This window comes from Akanthomyces muscarius, chromosome 3, assembly GCF_028009165.1.
Source record: "Akanthomyces muscarius strain Ve6 chromosome 3, whole genome shotgun sequence".
NCBI classification, from domain to species: domain Eukaryota; kingdom Fungi; phylum Ascomycota; class Sordariomycetes; order Hypocreales; family Cordycipitaceae; genus Akanthomyces; species Akanthomyces muscarius.
The window spans coordinates 3449894-3469399 of NC_079243.1; the positions used below are offsets into that span (position 1 = coordinate 3449894).

Genomic DNA, 19506 nt, shown 5'->3' on the forward strand with positions numbered 1-19506 from the left:
TGACGTTTCCTGAAACTTGCTTCAAGACATATAATGGATTCTCCACGACGAGAAAAAAAAATGCTGCAGCGCGTAAAATTGAATCAGTTTCGCGGGTAGATGGTGTTGTTGAAATTGACGTTCACGCTCCCCTGGCGGAGACGCGCTGGCGCGTCTTAATTGCCACTGCCCAATCGGCCACTCCCAAGCACGCGCCCCGATGACGGCACCTATTAATCAGACGAAAGTTTGGATATGGCTTGCTGCCAGCGTGTGATTTTCACGTGTGGATTTAAAAGCAGTTGTTTTACCGCGCCAGCATCAATACTAGCTTCTTGCTACAACGGCACCGAAAAAAATGGTGGTGTCATGTAAATTGTGTGCTCGGTCGTCCCTGGGTAGGTTTTATCACAGAGAAAAATATTGTCGGGATGACAGGGTAGAGTGTCTTGAAAAAAAAAAGCAAAGCATTGGGTCTTTCTCTCGCGAGGCATTCCAACACTTATCTGGATCACTTATCTTGCGCAAATGCTCGCCTTGCTGATAAGTGCGCGGCTGCCATTTGTCTCGAGGCAAAAACGCTTCGTACCTTTACCCAACAGTACAGGGGGGTTGAGCCTCCGCAAACTTATAACTACTGCTCGGGGCCTTTCGGCTCTTCTCCCACTACAAATCTACCTCTGATAGTGCTTGCAGTCTTGTTGGTAGCGCAGACGCTATCGTAGCAACTATTTAGCCCTGTGCTCAAAGTATGGCGCTGCAACATGTACTTGGAGCAAGCTCTTTCCCGCCTGCAACGTTTTTGGTCGCCCGCGCTGCTCTTCTGTCTCAAAATCGTGATAGTCCTAGAATGAAGTGGCTTCGCTTAGTTCGGACAGCCTTCTTGATCGAGTCGGCGTTTCGAAACAGCGAAAATTACATACCCAGAAGAGCCAATGTCATTGGTATCCTCCGCTCATTATTGTTGGATAAATTTTACATTATATGTACTAGATCTGTATTGACCTAGAAACAACACTCCCTGAAACGCTTTCAGATAGAGTTTGGTGTGCTCCAAACTGGGCTCTGCAGAGATAGGTATAGCGAGAAGAAGAGCTCTGGCTCACATTGCTGTATCCTGCCAGCCGATTTCTGCAGATGTAGCTCCGTATCTTTCAACGAGATCGCGCATGACATCAATGACCCTAAAACGTCAGCTACACTGTACAGTAAAGGTCATGATGTCTTACTGTTTTCTCAGGTCAGCATTCTCGAAAAAGAGGGCTGAAACGTGGGTATCGAAGCGCCTATATGATGATAAGTAAGCTATAAGAGAACAATATTTCTTGATAGTAATAAAACGAACAGTCTGTAGAGATCTAATCGACCGAAAAAATCCTCCACTGGCTCGGAGATTGGCTGCTGTGAAACGTAGGCTGCGATGTATTCCTCCCCGAATCTGTTACACGGCGGTCGCCATTGGCCGAACTCGTCTAAAGGAGAATTGTACTGTGAGTTGATGTCGGGTAGCATCTCGACGATGGAAACTTACACTCGTGATGAGCATAGAAGCAACAAGCATCGAAGACGAGGGGCTGGCCATTGTTGACATCGATTCCAGAATTGCGATACCATAAATCGCCATGAACTAGCGATGGTCTTACCGATCTTCCATCACTCTCCAGAGGTCGCAAAAGGCGAGGGATCACTTTGTCAAACAGTGTTTCGGACAATGCAGAAAGTTCTGCACTTTGACCTTTTCTTTCAATCTCCAAGCTCAAAGCGTACTGCATGCTCTTGGCAAAAAAGGTCTCCCAGCTATCCTCCCACTCAACCCACTGAGGCAAATTGCCAGCATACGTAGTCATGTGGAACCCAAATTTGCCAGACGGGGATGGGTTTCGTTGATGCAGCTTTGCAAGCCAATAAGCGAAATTCGTTGGATCGGGCATGTCGTCAATCATATCGCGATACTCGTCCAAGAGAAAATATGTATCTGGCACCTCGGCATATTGGCCCCATGCGACAGGTCGTGGAATGAAGTCTGGGGCGGCACGATACATTGTCTCCATCGATTCAAATTCGCCCATGACCATGTTTTTGCCTAGATCCGCGGATACCACCTTGATGAAATACGACTGAGGCGAGCCATCTTGCAGTTCTATATCGATACGCCCCGTCTTGGCCCAAAAGCTCACATCGAAGCCTTCCGTCGCTGTGACTTTGGCCCCGATGGGCAATTCTATGCGTGTAAAGTCAGGCCACAAGAACAAAACAAGGGCAAGAGGCAGAAGAAGCCGCAACACAGACCTTTGCGCACAGCAGGGTCGATTCTGGTGTTACCAGAGCCGAACTCAAACTCTCTTTGGCCGTTATAGTTCATTTTACGGCTAATCCTTTGTATGCCAGTGCAGGTGGAAGGTTGGGCTGGACGGAACGGGCGTGATGCGGGGCTGCTGGGCTTGTAAGGTCGCCACGAAAAATACGGCCATTTGCGAACGGGCTGCAGTTCAGCGGCTGAGTGGCTGAGCAATCGTTGTATAATTCTTCATGTATCTAATTCCAGTTCCCTTGAGTTCTAGCAAATGTAGATCCGGCGCGTCTGAGGAAGGCCTAATGCCCCGCCATGGATATGGTGGTGATTCTTTCCCGCCAATGCTCGACAGGATAAACGACTTTGACACCGCCACTTTCCAATCTTTTCTGGCCGTCATTATCGGCGATGAATGTACCAGGTTCCCGAATGCCGACATATACGGTTTTGATAGCCCCATTTAGTCGCAGAATACGTGTCGCGCATGTCATGCTGCCACTCAATCTTTTATTGCATGGCTCCATAGTCGTGTATAAAACGGTATTGGGAGGCAGAACTTGATAAATGAATGGTTCCGCAAGATTGTTCTCGTCAGCGATCTTGATGAAGCAGCATTGCTCCGCGTGCGTCGTCCCTTTGTCGCCCTTGTAATCACGCGGATATTGGAGGGAGAATCCGGTGGAAAGGACCTGGCCGGTATCCTCATTAACGAGTACTGCGCCGACGCAGAATTTGTCGCTAGCCGGCGGCGACTTTTGTGCCTCTAGCAGTGCAAGCTCCATGAAGCCTTCATGGTCTCCGACCGCAAAGGTTGGCAATGACGTCTGGGGTTGCATTATGCTTGCTAGCCACAGGATGAAGATGAGAAACGCGGCGAAACACAAAGATTGGGAAAAGTTTGCGAGAAACACAGCAGCTGAAAGCCTTGGGCTGATTGGCTGCTGCTGAGGAGTCCTGTGTAGCCTCAGCGGCAGCCAGCCGTTGCGCATTTCTCGCCTCCTTGCCCAAGCGGGGTTGTGCAACCTTGCTCGTGCTTGACCTCGCAAAGCCGCGGCGAGTACGACTAGCTTTTGGCTGCGAATCGTGCGAGTTCTGGCCGATGAGCTCGGTAATAATATATGGCGCAGAATGGTAAGCCTACGGCCAGAACGCGCCTCCAGCGGAACCCGTAACTGATCATAATGTGCCGTCATGCCAGTTCTTTCGAAAACAGAGACGCACGAATATAGAGCTATCAGACACAGCCTCGAGCCGCCCAAGCTCGGTGAACTCTAAAGGCTTATTTTCGCTCTCCAAATCGCACTCCAAAGCATCCTCCGAGTCTGAGCCAGAAAGGTCGCGTGGAAACCTGGGGCTAAGCCCACTACACTGCCCCGACAATCCTGCATTCGACTTTGTCTTTGTCCATGGGCTGGGCGGCGATTCACAGAAGACATGGAGTACATCGGGGGTGAACTTTTGGCCCCAAGAATGGCTGCCAAAGGATGTCGCTTTTAACAGTGTACGGATACACACCTACGGATATAGCTCAGACTATCTCAAAGGCAAAGGGGATTGTCTAAACATCCACCATTTTGGCAAAGGTCTCCTGGCGGCAATCAGCACCTCACCATTCCTTGCAAATTCTGATACTAAAATCGTGGCTATTGGTCATAGCTTGGGGGGCCTGGTAATTAAGAAGGCTTACATGCTTGCAAAACACGACACAATACATACTTCCCTCGCCAATAGATTTACGGCAATTTTTTTCCTGGCGACGCCCCATCGTGGCGCGGATTCAGCCAAGCTTCTCAAGAACATTGTGCGATTGGCATATGATCGGTCCTACGTCGGCGATTTAAGTCCAAACTCTTCTGCAATTCAAGTCATCAATGATGATTTCAGGCATGTTTCCACGGCTTTGAGCCTGTGGTCATTTTACGAAACCCAGCACATGAAGGTGTTCGGTTCCCTCATCGTTGAGCCAGAATCTGCACTACTGGGCTATTCTGGAGAAAACCAAGTGCCGATGGCGGCAGACCATCGCTCCATATGCAAGTTTGCTTCAACTCTGGACCCTAACTACATGTTGTTGCGCAATGCTCTTGCGTACACCGTCTCGGTTTCTGCCCAAGAGTCAGACGTTGAAACGAAAGCTCGGGACATGAAGAAAGTCGGCAAATACTTGGAAGCCGCGGATGTTCTAGATGACGAATTTTCTCGACTATGTGAGTTACGCCAACGCTCATCTTGCGAATGGATCCTACGCAAAAACGATTTTGTGGTCTGGAAGGATGGTAGCTTGGCAGAGCCCAAGATCTTATGGATTCAAGGCAACCCTGCTAGTGGAAAATCGGTCCTGGCAAGCTTCATCATTGAGCATCTACGTCAATCTGGAAAATTCTGCAGCTTTTTCTTCTTTAAACACGGAGACAAATCGAAGTCTACACTTCATCGCTGTTTGCGGCACTGGGCATATCAGATGGCAGATACTGATCGAGGCTGCCGCGAGGAATTATTGAAAAAGTCGGCAGATGGCATTCAACTTGCTCACATGGATGAACGAACGATCTGGCGAATGATCTTTCAGTCTGGAGTTTTGAAGCAGATAAAATCGCCGCATTATTTTGTCATAGATGCACTTGATGAATGTTCGAACACCAGCGTTTTCTTCGACACGATCCTCTCCAGCCTCGAACCGAGAACCCCGTTGAAAATTCTCTTTCTGAGCCGCGACACGCCGTTGATCAATCAAGGACTCTCTTCACGGCCTATTACGTCCTTATCTAGGCTATCAATTCTTGAGGAGGACACATTGCCAGATATCCGCCGCATTGTGGAAAGCAAGATCCAAGCACTTCCTGCTGTACAGACGAACAGCCGAGATGCGGTTGTAGAACGTATCCTGAACAAGTCAAAAGGTTCTTTCTTGTGGACAATACTGGTTCTCCAAGAGCTGACAAACTGTCACACGCTTAATGATGCCGAGAAAGTCCTTGAAGATGTACCAAAAGGCATGGAGCCTTTGTACAAGCGAACTCTGTCGGTTATGGAGTCAGCTCCAAGAAGTAAGACACTTGCAAAAGCAGTCTTACTTTGGACAGTATGTGCTATTCGACCGATGACTGTTTCGGAGCTCAATGGGGCTTTGAAACTGGATATGAACGACATAATCCCGCAATTACGAGAGAGCATCGTTGCGCTATGTGGCCAACTTGTCGTTATTGACAAAACTGGAAGAGTGCATATGATACACGAGACAGCGCGAGAGTTCTTATTGAGCGAAGATCTAGTGTCTGAATTTTCGGTCAATGCGAAAGAAGCACATACGCACATGGCGAAGATTTGCTTGCAATACCTTGCTGGCGACGAAATGCGCCCGCCAAGGGTGATGCGTCGCCGGAGCTCCACGAGCATCGATTCAAGAGATGACTTCGCATTGTATACTTATTATGCATATTCATATCACTTGTCTAAAGCTGACCCCACATCGATCGGCCTACTGAGTCTTGTTGAGTCGTTCTTCAAGTCCAATGTCTTGACCTGGATTGAAGCTATTGCCAGTAACAAGGATCTCAAACAACTTATTCGATCTTCGAGTCATCTTCGGGCATACGCCAATGCGTGTGCAGCAGAGTACTCACCCGTCAATAAAAGAGTGCAAGATTTACAACAATGGCCGAGAGATATGGCAAGAGCTACTGCGATGTTCGCCCCAGCTCTTGCCGCCGTGCCTTCTGCTATTTATTCGATCATCCCACCGCTCTGTCCACCAAACTCTCGGTTACACAAGACTACTAGTGCAAGTCGTAGGTTGAAAGTTTTGGGCAGTGCTAATGAGCAGTGGGATGATAGGCTCCTTGGAATAGACTTCCGTCGTGGTCAGCCTACTTCAATGTGCTATGGTGAAGACTTTTTGGCTGTTGGATTGACTACCGGTGCTGTGTCTCTATACCACTTGGCTTCTTACCAAGAATACAGAGTTTTTGAGCATGGCGAGAGTGTTAAATATATTGCCTTCAAGAAGAAGACTGCTTTTCTCGCAACATGCGGCTTGAACTCGGTAAGGCTCTGGAATCTACGAACCGGTCAAGAGGTATACTCCTTCAAAAGCCCCCCTCGGCCCCTCGAGCTTCAATTCCAAGACAACTTTTTAATGGTGGCGAGCCAGAAAAACTTCATAGTGTCTTTGGATATAACAGCAGAAGACGACCCACAACGCATAGAGAGGAGCTGGGTGCATGCTGAAGATGGCAAGCCCACCTTCGGTACAGCTACAGCTTTGGCCTTATCCGAAGCGCATAAGATGTTAGCTGTTGCATACAATGGTCGGCCAATTACAGTTTGGGACACGGAAGAAGCGTCAATTATTGGTACTTGTGGCAAAACGCTACTGACGGGAGACACATCTACTCACCCGGTCACGTCCATGGTCTTCAACCCGAACCCCAACATCGGCTTACTTGCTGCCATATACCTCGATGGAAACTTGGCATTGCTTGATCCTATAGAGGATAGGCAGGTAGAATGCTTTCGTGCCAACTGCCAGTCGTTGGCAGCCAGCCCGAATGGCCGGGCTGCTGGCCGCAGGCGGCGCAGACGGAATCATACAAGTGTTCGAGTTCGACACACTCAAGATTCTGTACAAAGTCAAATCACAGAACTCATTCATCAAAAGCTTATGCTTTGCCAGAGACAGTTTCATATTTGCGGATATTCGAGGTACGAGATGCACGGTCTGGGAGCCAGAGGCAATGTTGCGAGACTCCTTGGGCGATGACAGCAGTGGAATTACGAGTACCTCGACTGTTGAAATTACGTCAATCAGCTCCACAGCTACTATCACTGCAATTTCTGCTCCTGAAAAGGCCAACATAATATTTTGTGGAAAAGACGACGGCACAGTAGCGTCTTACAGTAGCTCAACTGCCGAGTGCCTGGGTACATGTTACAAGCACAGCGTGTCAATCAGGCATTTAGAGTCTTGGGATACCATTCAAGGGCCCTGGGTTGTGAGCATTGATCTGGCCAATCGCATTCTAATGTACAAAATATCAGGTCGCGACCTGGGCGAGATGACAGCGGCCGAGCTCGTTCTGGAAGTCCGTCTTGGGGCGGCCGGTGCGATCACTGACTTATTAGTGAACAAGCAAGCTAAGAAATTGTTACTATCAACCGCAGACTCCGACTTTTTGGTCGACATGACCAGCGACGAGGAGCCTCACGAACGAAAGCTAGACATTCGACCATCCACGCAAGCTGATCGCAAGTGGATTCAGCATCCAACAAGTGCAGCTCATGCGCTATGTATTAGCAGCGACACTGTTGAAAGTCTAGCGTGGAATAATTTATCGGTAGTTGGAAAATACGCTTTCGAGGTTTCTGACACGAGGCAGTTTGTATATCCGAGGAAGGTGATGGAGTGCGCAACTGGGGTAAGGCGCACGATCTTCTTGGAACTGTTTGATCCCTCAGGAGAAGTCGTATATATCGGGGCCCTGGAAGGTATGGAAATGCCACCTCCCAACTCTAGTGGGCAAAAACAGGACGACCTGGAGAGTGACAGCCGAGTTTCCATTTCGGCACCGGGCCATGCACGAGACGGGTCGGTTCGGGGCGCACGAGAGGATGGTGGAGTTGCGAGGTTCTGCGAGATAAGCACGGAAAGCTCGGAAATATTGCACACAATTGGTGTGAGCCAATTGGGGTCACTCGTGTTTCTGAGCAGAGATTCATGGATCTGTTCCATTGATTTGAAAGAGTATCGCCGTGCCGGGGCTTTGCAACCCGGGACTGCCAGCGCAATCGAGGTTAAGAGGCATTTTTTCCTACCTCATACCTGGTTTGCTGGGAGGAAGGGCGTAGTGAGCGCACTCACACGCCATGATATTTTACTAGCCAGAGGCGATGAACTTGCCATCATCAGAGGCTATGCAGAGCATGAGTCCTAACAAGTGACCATAATGACCCCAGGAAAATACAGATATGGAATGCGAATTACTGCGTATAGGACTCGATTGATAAGATAGAATACATGAGACTGCCTGGCTGTACTAAGAGAACTGGGATAACACTTTTGCACATTCCTCATGTAAGCCCGCTCAGCTGCCCGCTCATTTCCATTCCTACCGTACCAGTATCACTACATCTACAATATCCGATACGATCGGCTGCTCCTCGCCGTAGCGTAAATACTGTTAGGAATCCGAATCTACCACTGAGTGAGTACACTTTCTCAAGTTTTGTCGCTAATACCTTGAATTGTTGTTTCGGACTTGTCGTTTTGGAGGCGGCCACTGGTGATGAATGAACGGATTCGACCGCAACGCAAGCCAGTCTCAATATCGTCCAAGGTCTTGCCACCGGGCTCTGGAATGAGAAGCGTCGCAGCAGCGGTCAGGGCCATTGTGACAGAGAACAAACCAAGAACACCGGGCAGTCCAATCTTTTGGGTGACCGTGCCGAACGCAAAGGCTGTAAGCACCGCGCCACACTTGCCTATAGCTGCAGAGATGCCGTGCGCAGTTCCTCTCACACGAGCAGGGAATACCTCGCAGGGCAACAAAAACGTCGTGCAATTCGGGCCAACGCAGGCCACTAGTTGCGAGAGCCCAAATATGACCATCAGGCCTGCCGTTGAAGTGTGTGCGGACGGAACCGATATGCCCGCCCAGATTGCGTACAGAACGCACCCACAACACGACATGTACAGTTGCTGTCGGATGCGGCCGATGGAGTCTGCCAATGGAATGCCGATGTAGAAGCCGGGAAGATAGCCCTATGCGTTATTTAGCTGTGGCCTACGTCGGATGCTTCAATAACTTCACGGACAGCGGACTGAATAATGATGTTTCCAACAGCAATGTTCCATAGTGTTGTCCAAGCATTTGGACCTTTTGCGTAGCCAATCTTAGTGAGGATGATGCTTTGGTTCAAGTTGATGCCGTAGTATGCAATGTCGCTATGAAAAAGAGTAAGTGGATGCTGGCAATTGACAATGAATCACGACTTACAAGAGAAACCATGCTGCAGAAGTTCCGAAGAGAACCTTGAAGTTCTTCCATTGGCCAAAGTAGTCTCTAAAGTCTTGAAGCTGGTGGCGGACAGTTCTGTCAGGCTCGTCCCCTTGTTTGGAAACATCTGTGTATGTATGCGTCAGTCGATGCCTTGTCAGAAAGGAGTCACAGACAGTTACATTGCTGATACGGCTTGGTTTCCGAAATTGTAAGCCGTGAATACAGTGTCAGCGCTGCGGGAACCATTCCCAGCCCCAACTGCAGGCGCCAAACCCACTCCAGCGCACGAGCGTCGTCGAATACTGCGGTCTTGAATGCGCGTAGCAAGATGAGAAACACAATGCTGGAAACGTAGTTACCCAGCCCGATGAAGGAGAAGACAGTCAACACTTGAACCGCTCGTGAACCTAATGGCTGCTTCTCGGCAGACAAAACTGACGACAACGGGTAATCTACACGCTGCTTGTGAGAATGGCGCTACACACTCGTGCGACAACAGGGAAGGGGTGCCGAACCTGCTCCAATTCCAACTCCTGCCACAACACGAAAAACCGAGATCCAAGCTGTGATGGCCCGCGGAGACAGTCCTCTCCAGGGAAGAAGGACAACCATGAGCGTCCCAAAGAGCGTAATGATGAGCTCTTTACCGTAGATTGCGCGACGACCCCACGCATCGCCCAGCAAGCCGAGGGCAACTTGCCCCACGATCATTCCCAAGCTCAGCGAGCCTTTCATGATGTCACTGTCAACATGTGGGACTCTGCCCTCGTCGTCTTCGAAGTAGAGATAGCCGAGAACTGGGAGAACTAGATTGGTCGTCAGCCGCCTGAGCTAGCCCTGGCAAGACTGCTGAAAGAACGGAGCCATACCGAGACTAATAGTAAGGTTGATGTACCCATCTGTGAAGAATCCGGCACCGGCCACGACCGTAAACTTGACTTTTTCTGCCCAGGCTGTCATTTCGGTGCACGCGTCAACAATTGCAATGAGCCGTCAAGCTGACATGTCTCTGGAGGATCTGTATCAGAAGTACGCCAGACCTCTGCATAGTTCATCATCGTTATATATATTTGAGGTTGTGTCCTTGGCGCTTGGTAGTGATAAATACACATAATCGCACTTCTACAGGCGCCGTTGGCAATGTCGCCGTGTGCGAACCGGAAAGAAGTGCTGTGCAAATTGCCGATTGACTGCTTATTAGCAGATGCGGATCGCTCGCAGCCACAGTTGAATCATTTGGCCAATAATGAATGCAGGCGACAGCACGAAGGCAAAGCCCGATGGCGATAGTATATCTAACGCGGTCCAATGTCTTGTCGAATCTCCGCCCCGTGCCTCAATACTCTGTCTGGATTGAACCGGGAAGAACTCCGACTCCGCTGTGGGGCATCGCCAGTGCATCAAACATGGCAAAGGCATCATTAGCGGACGTTGATAAACAGCCTGCATGGGCAATTACGTAGGAGCACTCTATCAAACTAGCGCTGCGAAAATCTGTGTCATTGGGTTTTGCAGTGTGTATGGCTACAAAGACACGTTTTCATCCTCAATTAGCGTTCTGGACCGCAGAACCTGTGTGCGTTGAAAGAGACCAAGGAGGAGGGTCTTTACAGTCGTGAGGGTGATTGAACAAATCGCACGAAAGCAACTTCGCAGCTTGACCTGTTGTTTGTGCTTCCCCGTTCATCAGCTCGGCCAGCTCCGGTCAGAATGGTCGATTCAGTCCCGCCCGTCCGTGGTGTCGAAGCCCTCCGCAATTCATTCGGAGACGGCAAGCCGCCGGAAATCTCGAGGAAAATCAAGGCTTGCGTTGCGTGTCGCAAACAAAAAGTAAGGGGGAGCGCAAAAGGGCAGCTCAACTGCATAGCGACAACAGACGCAGTTTGCTGACTCGGTGTTCCACAGATCAAATGCCACATGATCAATGGCAAGGCGCCGTGCAGTCGCTGCAAATCACGGTCACTACCATGCACCATAAATCGAAGTCTACAAATGTTAATGGAGGATGACGTCGTCTGGAAGCAGGCTGTCACCAAGCAGCTAGAAATGCTGCGATGTGCCGTTGGCTCCCTTGCGGACAAGCTGCACATGCCGGAGCTACAACTAGCTACCCAGGAAGGGTCCAACCTCGATCAGCTGCTAGTGAATAGCACGCAGAAGAAATCATCAGAAAACTCTAACCACAACCACAGTACTCAAGTAAACGATCACTCCTGGGCGGTGGATCCGCAATGCGAGCCGTCATCCATGCCAGCATCTGTCATAGTTGAGATCCGTGACGCCGCGCCAGAGGTGACAAATTCAACGAAGACGCCGACACTGGTATCGAAGGGAATCGTCACGATTGAAGAGGCTCAGGCTTTGTTTACAATTTACCGGGAGCGGCTCAATCATCTACTGTACCAAATCGTCGCGGATGAAGTGACTCTGGAAGCAGTGCTGGACAGTTCTCCTCTGCTCGCAGCAGCTATCTGCACTGTTGCAGCGCTTCACTCAGCGCATATCGGTCATCTTTTTGAGGCCTGCCTAGCAGAGCTGCAGCACTTGGTTTCCTCAAAATCGCTTTTGGGCAAGCACAATATGGACGACGTGCGCGGCCTGTGCATCGGCGGATTCTGGCTGAACAGTCTGTCTTGGGCGCTGTCTGGTTCTGGTGAGGACGACATAATCTGTCTTCGACTACGCTGTGCTAATACTAGTCGCGACGGGCATAGCTGTGAGGATATCGGTTGAGATTGGTCTACACAGTGCTATTCATTGTGCACTGGACGGTGATGCAGACGCTTACATGAGGACGCGCCTCTACTATCTCGTGTACGTCTGTGACCATCACAACTCGGTCATTTATGGTAGGCCACCCCTGACTCGCGAGTCTACCAGCACTAGAGCTGCCATGAAGCTCTTAGAAACCGAAAACGCCACCGAGGATGACGTGCGGCTTGTAACGCAAGTAAAACTGTGGTCGATATATGGCGAAATATCTGATTGCTTTGGAACGGAGACTGGCAACCCTCTTTCCTCGACACAATTGATCCAACTACGGCGATTTGGCATTAAGCTTGACACATGGTATGCCGACTGGAAGGACAGGTTCGGGCCGAACGAGCGAGTGGGAAATTATCCAACAAAAGGCGTCGGCCTGCACTTTTACTTTGCCAAGCTCTACCTCTGCTCCCACGCTTTTCGCGGGCTGGAAGGAGTGTCCTCGCAAACCCTGCTCCCTGACCAAGAAGAAGTCGCCAACTCTGCCATTTTCTCGGCCACGTCAATTCTAAATATCCTCATTTCCGATGTGGAGATGCAGAAGTACTTGAACGGGCTGCCACTTTGCTTTGACATGATGATCACCTTTGCGATTGTATTTCTCGTCAAGGTAGCAACCAAGTATCACGGCTCTGTGTGGGTAGACAAGGCCAGAATATTTGACATGGTCAAGAGAATGGTTTCTATTCTTCATGAGGTTACAGAAAGAATGCACGCAAAGCACCTCTTGGCTGCCGCGACCTTGGGGCTGAAGAACTTTGCCCAAAAGGCACGCGAAGGGCGTGTCGGGGGTGAGATTAGCGTAGATGCAGCACGACCTTCATCGCCAGACCTTTCTTCAGGGCGAGAGAGTGAGATGGATTGGTTGCAAAACTACGACATCTTTGAGAATTTTGACTTTCAGACCCTAGTATCTGATCCTAGCTGCTGGGCCACTGATTTATAGTTATTGCCAACCAAGGTATTTTACTCAGTTGAAAGCTATCTCCCAGACATCATGTTGACCCGCTAACAAAACGCCCGCAGAAGTACCGCCCGATAGCTTTGGTGTGCAAAGTACTATGGATGCTGCTGTTCCGTTCAACTCGTCCCAGTCTTCGGCAACTATTACCGATGCTCCATCTTGGACCAGCTGCTGAATCTTTGCGTCAATCAGTATCAGTAGGTGAACGATGTCAGCGCCAGCCTCAAAGTCCATCAAAGAGACAAGCACAACGTCTCTGTCGCCACTGAGCAAGGGCTGAAGAGCGGAATTTATCTGCTGTTCGAGAATTGCTGTGTGTTCATCAGGTTTGGGGATGCGCACAACGCATGTGCGTACCCCGAATCTATCCGCCGAGCTGAAGATTTCCTCCGCAGGCACAGACCCCTTGCGTTCCAGATCACACTCGCTGGACTCTCTGTCGCCCATTGCGAAGCTGCTCCGCTGAACGAACGCGGACAAGTTTGTCAGGTTCGCAGCGCCAGCGGCATCCGCCACGTCTCTGGGTAGGGCCGGCAAACCAATAATGGCAGTGCGGCGCGAAGGCAGATTGAAAGCCGCGCTGCCAACTCGAAACGTTTTTCTGGCGGCTAGCGCAAGGTGTCAGTAAAGCACTGGGGGCCACAATGCGGAAAGATCACCTACCCGCCAAGCATTCAATTGCCATGGCCTCGTACACGTTCAGACCAGGGACTTGCAGGCGGGGATCTTTGGCAAGATCATCCCATTTTCGGACAGCCAGCTTTGCCTCGAGCAGTGGATCCTTTTGTGCCTCTTCAATCTGTTTGTGCGTAAATCTGCCTCCCTAGAGGTAGTCAGATGTATATTCTCGTTTTTCTTTTTTTGGCATGCAGCCAAAAGTTGTTTCTTCTAACCTGGTACTCCAATGTCCTTTTGCTCGTCGTGCTCAGCGCTTCGTAGTACCCCGGCTCTACCGCTGTCAAGTAGCGCTTTGCGACCACATGTGCGCCAACCAGCTGGCATACTTTGTCGCTAAAGCCCAATTGGCGAAGATAGCGTTCTCCAAGCACCTCGTGGCTGCAACTCCCGACGTATGACCCGTCTGGTGCAATCATCTTGGGCATATTCTTGGCGGCGGGTATAAAGCGCCCAACATCATGGAGTAGCGCTCCCAATACGACTTCGTGGTCGTGCCTGTAGAGGCTGCTCTGAGTTGCAAGATGGGCGCATTGCAAAGAGTGCTCAAGCTGTGATACTTGCTCTCCTATATAGTCTGTATTACCTTGTAGTTGTATGAATGAAAAAAGCTGGTGGACTGTTTCTTTCACATGGGAGGCTGCTGAAGGCAACAAGCCAGAGACAACAGCCATCCTGAAAGATGACGGCAATTCGAATCCTTAAACCGTGCTATGAGTAGCATTTCCGTCGTAGACCTGCAGTGCATTCTGTCAATTAAGTATTCGCCAGGCCAGTGGATAATGCAATCAACAAGTTCGGGTGGAAGTCCTGGGTGCATTCTCCGACCGTCGGCCGGGATGAACGCCGCCGGATCCGCACGCTTCTTGGGGCCGGAATTCTTTCCGGCCTGCTGGCTACACAACTCGCCAAAGGCTGTCGGGACAAGCTGGGCGACTACTTTAAGCAGTCATTTCAGCATCATTGAAATTCTCTTTTTTTTTCCAACTGGGCCTCTGTTTTTCTTCAAGAGCTTGCGCCACTATTCGACCCTACGGCAGCCAGTGGTTCCCAAAATGCAGTCGCAAGTCTCCTCGGAACAACTCCAATTCTACAAGGACAACGGCTACCTCGTTCTTAGCGCTAAGGAGCATAACCTCGTTGCCGACCCCGGGGAGCTCAAAGTGTGGGCAGAGCAGGTTCGAAAGTGGCCTCTTGAGAAGGGTAAATGGATGCCCTACTTTGAAACGACTACTTCCGGGAGCAGACAGCAAATGAGGACGGAAAATTTTGTCGACTATCATGCGAAATGGGGCGAATTACTTCACGGCGAAGGGCTACGCGGTATTTTGAAGCAATTATCAGGCGAGGTATGCCTACGTATGGAGCATTTCAGAATTTGTTATTTCATACTCACACTATAACTAGGATATGATCCTTTTCAAAGACAAGATCAACTACAAGCTACCTAACGGAAACGGCTTCCACGCTCATGTGGATTATCATGCCTATAGCCACATCGGCGATATCGCACATCTTACAGCAAATATTGCTGTGGATGAAGCGACAGTCGCCAACGGCTGCTTGGAGGTGGTCCCCGGCTCCCACAAAACGACAATTGAGTTTGCCAATGGAGGCAGGATAAGTCAGAAATGGGAAGACAGCCGCGAGTGGACACAAGTTCCGCTCAAACAAGGAGACCTTTTGCTGTTTGGGAGCCACTTAGCTCACCGTTCACAAAGCAACACAACAGACAAGAGCCGGACTAGCTTGTATGCAACTTTTTATATGGCCAAGGACGGTAAGGACCTGCGAAAAAAGTATTACGAACATCGCAGGAAAGTCTTTCCCCCTGACCATGGTAAGAGTGACTCGTCTCGGGCAAAAACATATTGTCATAAGCTAATGTGTACGCTCTATTAGAGAGAGAAGAGGGGAATGAGTATGAGCAGGGATGGAAGACGTATGGGTTTGCGGCGCCGTTTTCCACTGTTCCTACCAAGGTGGAAAACAATTCATCCCATGACGAGGAGATGTAATGCCTTTTAGGTTGTGGAACACCCAGCTGAAGAAACCCAAACGAAACTCTGTAGATACTGAATGCTTTTTCTGGAATCATGGTGGTGATGAGAATGGCCTTCATACCGCTCAGGGATGTTATCAATAGCATAAAGTAGCACTCAATGGTTGGAAATGTGGTCTTTGCAGTACATTTGCCTCGTGACTAACAAGGACAGTGGTATACCCTGTCTAGCTGTACGCTTTTCTATGAAGGTAAGTCTCTCGGTTCGGATTGCCAACTCGTGTGCACAACATGAAGTGTCTACGTGGCTGCTGTTTCTAATCACCAGTACTACACTACGGTATTGGTAAGAATGTCCATTACTCTGCAATCTATATGCCCAACCAGAAAGTCAGAAGATGCATGTGGGACACAAAGACGGCGAATCCTACACAAATTTCATTTTATACTCGATGTTGTAGTAAGCATAAGTGATTGTTGATATCCCCACGTTCCTCGATGTAGTAGCCATGACAAATTAAAAAATAAAAATAAACCCAGAAAAGCACTCAACTATACGTGTGCTAAACCTGCCAAAAAAGATTTATACTCCGAGGCTCCATTTACAATTCTACAGTCGGTAGTGCCGTATCCCATAATTCGTAAAATCCACACTTTCTATACCTTGGAGGCATCCTTGTAGCAGCTCACCTCCTGCGCAAACTCGTGGCTGGCGAGGGCCCCGTCCGGCAAGTCGTCGAGCTCCGCGCACTCGGGCAGCAGCACGACGAGCACGCACTCCTTGGGCGGGGCCCTGCCGGACGCGCTGCGGCGCAGAACGCTGAAGTGCTTGCCGCCGTAGTAGGCGAGCGGCTCGTCGCAGGCCAGCCAGCCGGTCGGGAGCAGCTGCGGGCCGCGCCCGCCGGCATCCTCGGCGGGCACGTAGATGCCGCGGTCGCCGAGGCCGACGTCGAGCCGGGCCACCTGCACGTCCGGGTCGTCGTCGAGCGCGTGCAGCGCGAGGCCGTAGGGCGCGGCCGGCGTGCCGCCGTCCGAGACGGTGCTCCAGAAGCGACCGTCGTCGTCGTCGGCGGCGGAGCCCGTGCCGTTGACGTAGAAGACGCGCCCGGCGTCCCGCTTGAAGCCCACCAGGTTGGTGCCGGCGCCGTCGTGGATCGACGTGACGTACTCGCCGCCGACGGGCGAGGCGGGCAGGTCCTTGGCGGGATCCTGGAGCTTGACGCGCAGCTTCAGGCCCTTGGAGGTGCTCAGGTTGTGGTTGCTGGGGCAGGCGGCAGGGGCCGCGGAGGCGAGGCCAAAGAGGCCGAGAGCAGTGAGGGAACAGCGCATGATTGTGGAAAGTATGGCGTTTTGATTTGGGGAGTTTTGACTTATGGGATGGACATCAGCTCTGGGTATCGCAGGAGGTCCTTGGCAACAGGCTATATGCACTTTTAAAATCGCAAGGCTGGTTTGCAGACAAGGCAGTGTAAGTGTAAGTGGGCTGAGATGGGCCCGGATGACGTCGCGGCTCGTCAGATCTCGTATCCCAGCTCCTGGCGTCTGCAGCTGAGCTTTGCTATTACAGGATTTATACTTGTAAGTTTTGGTGGCCGGCAGATTTCTTGTCAAGTTTCTACAGCATATCTAGTTATTTGCTACAATATTCCGCCAGTAGTTGCACGAGAATTACACAAAGGCGGTTTCCATAAAGTCGGTCCATCTACAGGACAGAACCAGTGAGCGGCCATTCTTCTCCACCGCCAAGATCGAGCTAACAACAGCTGGGGGAGGTTGGCCAGTCGTGCCAGTGTCTGCGCCCGCCGCCCTTGCATGAATTATCAGGCCACAGCGTCGCTGGCAAACAATTCGCCGCCTCCCAGCTTGCTCGTTTCTGTTTGCAGTGGTACAACCGGTCCAATTCAGGGCTGTGAGGCTGTCACGGAATAAAAGTCTGCTTCCGACAGGTCGTAGCGTCACACTGTATGCCTCAATAGACTTTTCGCTTGAGCGCCCGTCCGTACTTATAACTTATGACTTGACAAGTCAAGCTTGCCCGCGAAAGCAAACCTGCAAGTGTGTCCGCTGGTAAACATGCCAGTTTGCCGCGCACAACCAGTCACCAGGGCATACCACCGAAACTCCAAAGTGCTTATTTGATTGCTATATTCGGGTTTTTTTTATAGTCTGTGTGTACAAAGCAAACTAAGCGAGCGGCCGTTGCCGTAGTGTACTTTTGCCTGAAGCCGATGCAGTGTCGGCCATGATATCTCTGGTATTTAAATTTTCACCTCGCATCCTTTTTCTTATGAATTCATTGCCTTTCTATGCTTCCGTCCTCCCCTACCGGATGAAGCCCTTGGGACCGCCCCAGCTGCCCTTGACCATGTGGTTCTTGTACACCCACGGGAAGAAGTCCTTTTTGAGGTGGTAGAAGAGTCTGTTGGGGGTCGCCTGGTCGACTCCGTAGCTGGCAAACGTCTCCTTGGGCTGGCCGCCGTACTTGAACTCGGCGAGCAGCACCTTGCCGTACTCGGTCGTCAGCGGGCACGACGTGTAGCCGTCGTACGCGGCGGCGGGCGCCTTGCCCTCGAGCGCGCCCAGCAGGTTGGCCACCAGCACCGGCGCCTGCGACGTCACCGCCGCCGCCGTCTTGGCCGTCGGCAGGCTCGAGGCGTCGCCCAGCGCCCACACGTTGGCGTGCGTCTTGTGGCGCAGCGTCTCCTGGTCCACGTCCACCAGGCCCGCGGCGTCGGCGAGCGGGCTGCCGGCGACGAACGCGTGCGGGCCCATCTTGGGCACCGCGTGCAGCAGGTCAAACGCGCGGGTGGCCGTGGACCCGTCGCTGAGGGCAAAGACGGCCTTGTCGCCGTTGATCTCGACGAGGTCGTGCTGGAAGAGACCCTCGACGCCGCGCTCCTGGCGCAGAGCCTCGAGGGCGGCGCTGTACTTGGGCACGCCAAACATGGCCGGTATCGCCGTGGCATAGGTAATGCTAATGTCCGAGCTGGCGTCGCCGGCCTTGTACAGACCCGCGCGCTTCCAGTGGTCCAGCGCCAGCCACATGACCTTTTGGGGGGCGCCGGCGCACTTGATCATGCCGGCGGGCTGCGTGAACAGAGCCTTGCCTTTGCGCAGCTTCTCAATGGTGCCAAATACTTTGTCGACGCCCTCGTAGCCGTAGATGGTTGAGATGGGCAGGCTAGGGTCGGCAAGAGCCTCAGGCATGCCCTTGATCTTGTCGTAGTTGATGCTGATGCCCGGGCACACAATGAGCTGCTCGTACTGCAGCGTGTCGCCGGTCGACAGCGTGACGGCATTGTCCTCGGGGGTAAAGGTCTTGACGCCCTGGTTGTAAAACTTGAGCTTGGGGTCCAGAATCTCCGACATGCGCATCTTGAGGTCGTCCTTGTCCTTGAGGCCGCCGCCGACGAGCGTCCAGCCGGGCTGGTAGTGGTGCCACTGCGCCGGGTCGACGACAGCAATGTCGTCGCTCGTGTATTTGCCCGAGCGCAGCAGCTGATGGCTCACGCTGGAACCGGCCGCGCCGCCGCCGACAATGACGACCTTGTGGTTGTGGGAGGAGCCGCCGGAACCGACGGGACGAGCAGCGTCCGTGACGGTCGCCAGTGTCCGGGGACGGGGTGTCGCGATGCGCGATGAGCCGGTTGCTCGGGAGAGCACGGCGCCAGCAGAGCGAGCATGCATCACGATTGGCGGTTGTCGTTGTCGAGAGACGGCTGTGAGATGCAGCTGGGCAGTTTTGTCACGCGACAGTGGAGTGAGATGCAGGACGGCAGAGATGAGACGAAGCTGGCACTGTCACTGTGTCCTTGAGATGGCAAAAGGCTCAGAA

At 51.6% G+C, this 19506-nt stretch overlaps 8 protein-coding genes across 8 annotated transcripts; 3 read left to right on the forward strand and 5 right to left on the reverse strand.

Moving 5' to 3' along the window:
- Positions 1-1081: 1081 nt before the first annotated feature.
- LMH87_002496 (uncharacterized protein) lies at positions 1082-2341 on the reverse strand (the record flags this gene model as incomplete). The annotated part of the gene is made up of 5 exons (XM_056193963.1): positions 1082-1163; positions 1209-1265; positions 1325-1451; positions 1511-2200; positions 2269-2341. 5 exons carry the CDS (start codon positions 2339-2341, stop codon positions 1082-1084), a joined length of 1029 nt encoding a protein of 342 aa, XP_056050948.1.
- Positions 2342-8486: 6145 nt separating this feature from the next.
- LMH87_002497 (uncharacterized protein) lies at positions 8487-10227 on the reverse strand (the record flags this gene model as incomplete). The annotated part of the gene is made up of 6 exons (XM_056193964.1): positions 8487-9029; positions 9083-9212; positions 9265-9391; positions 9447-9719; positions 9783-10073; positions 10137-10227. The coding sequence occupies 6 exons, from the start codon at positions 10225-10227 to the stop codon at positions 8487-8489; spliced, it is 1455 nt and encodes a 484-aa protein (XP_056050949.1).
- Positions 10228-10977: 750 nt separating this feature from the next.
- LMH87_002498 (uncharacterized protein) lies at positions 10978-12976 on the forward strand (the record flags this gene model as incomplete). Its single annotated transcript, XM_056193965.1, has 3 exons — positions 10978-11097; positions 11173-11920; positions 11982-12976. The coding sequence occupies 3 exons, from the start codon at positions 10978-10980 to the stop codon at positions 12974-12976; spliced, it is 1863 nt and encodes a 620-aa protein (XP_056050950.1).
- Positions 12977-13000: 24 nt separating this feature from the next.
- LMH87_002499 (uncharacterized protein) lies at positions 13001-14343 on the reverse strand (the record flags this gene model as incomplete). The annotated part of the gene is made up of 4 exons (XM_056193966.1): positions 13001-13288; positions 13352-13602; positions 13658-13817; positions 13888-14343. 4 exons carry the CDS (start codon positions 14341-14343, stop codon positions 13001-13003), a joined length of 1155 nt encoding a protein of 384 aa, XP_056050951.1.
- A 381-nt stretch (positions 14344-14724) lies between these two features.
- Positions 14725-15687, forward strand: LMH87_002500 (uncharacterized protein; the record flags this gene model as incomplete). Its single annotated transcript, XM_056193967.1, has 3 exons — positions 14725-15018; positions 15077-15509; positions 15572-15687. The coding sequence occupies 3 exons, from the start codon at positions 14725-14727 to the stop codon at positions 15685-15687; spliced, it is 843 nt and encodes a 280-aa protein (XP_056050952.1).
- A 641-nt stretch (positions 15688-16328) lies between these two features.
- LMH87_002501 (uncharacterized protein) lies at positions 16329-17000 on the reverse strand (the record flags this gene model as incomplete). The annotated part of the gene is made up of 1 exon (XM_056193968.1): positions 16329-17000. The coding sequence occupies one exon, from the start codon at positions 16998-17000 to the stop codon at positions 16329-16331; it is 672 nt and encodes a 223-aa protein (XP_056050953.1).
- Positions 17001-17159: 159 nt separating this feature from the next.
- Positions 17160-17742, forward strand: LMH87_002502 (uncharacterized protein; the record flags this gene model as incomplete). The annotated part of the gene is made up of 5 exons (XM_056193969.1): positions 17160-17249; positions 17385-17389; positions 17444-17556; positions 17618-17633; positions 17697-17742. The coding sequence occupies 5 exons, from the start codon at positions 17160-17162 to the stop codon at positions 17740-17742; spliced, it is 270 nt and encodes an 89-aa protein (XP_056050954.1).
- A 251-nt stretch (positions 17743-17993) lies between these two features.
- On the reverse strand, positions 17994-19358 carry LMH87_002503 (uncharacterized protein; the record flags this gene model as incomplete). The annotated part of the gene is made up of 1 exon (XM_056193971.1): positions 17994-19358. One exon carries the CDS (start codon positions 19356-19358, stop codon positions 17994-17996), a length of 1365 nt encoding a protein of 454 aa, XP_056050955.1.
- Positions 19359-19506: the final 148 nt, after the last annotated feature.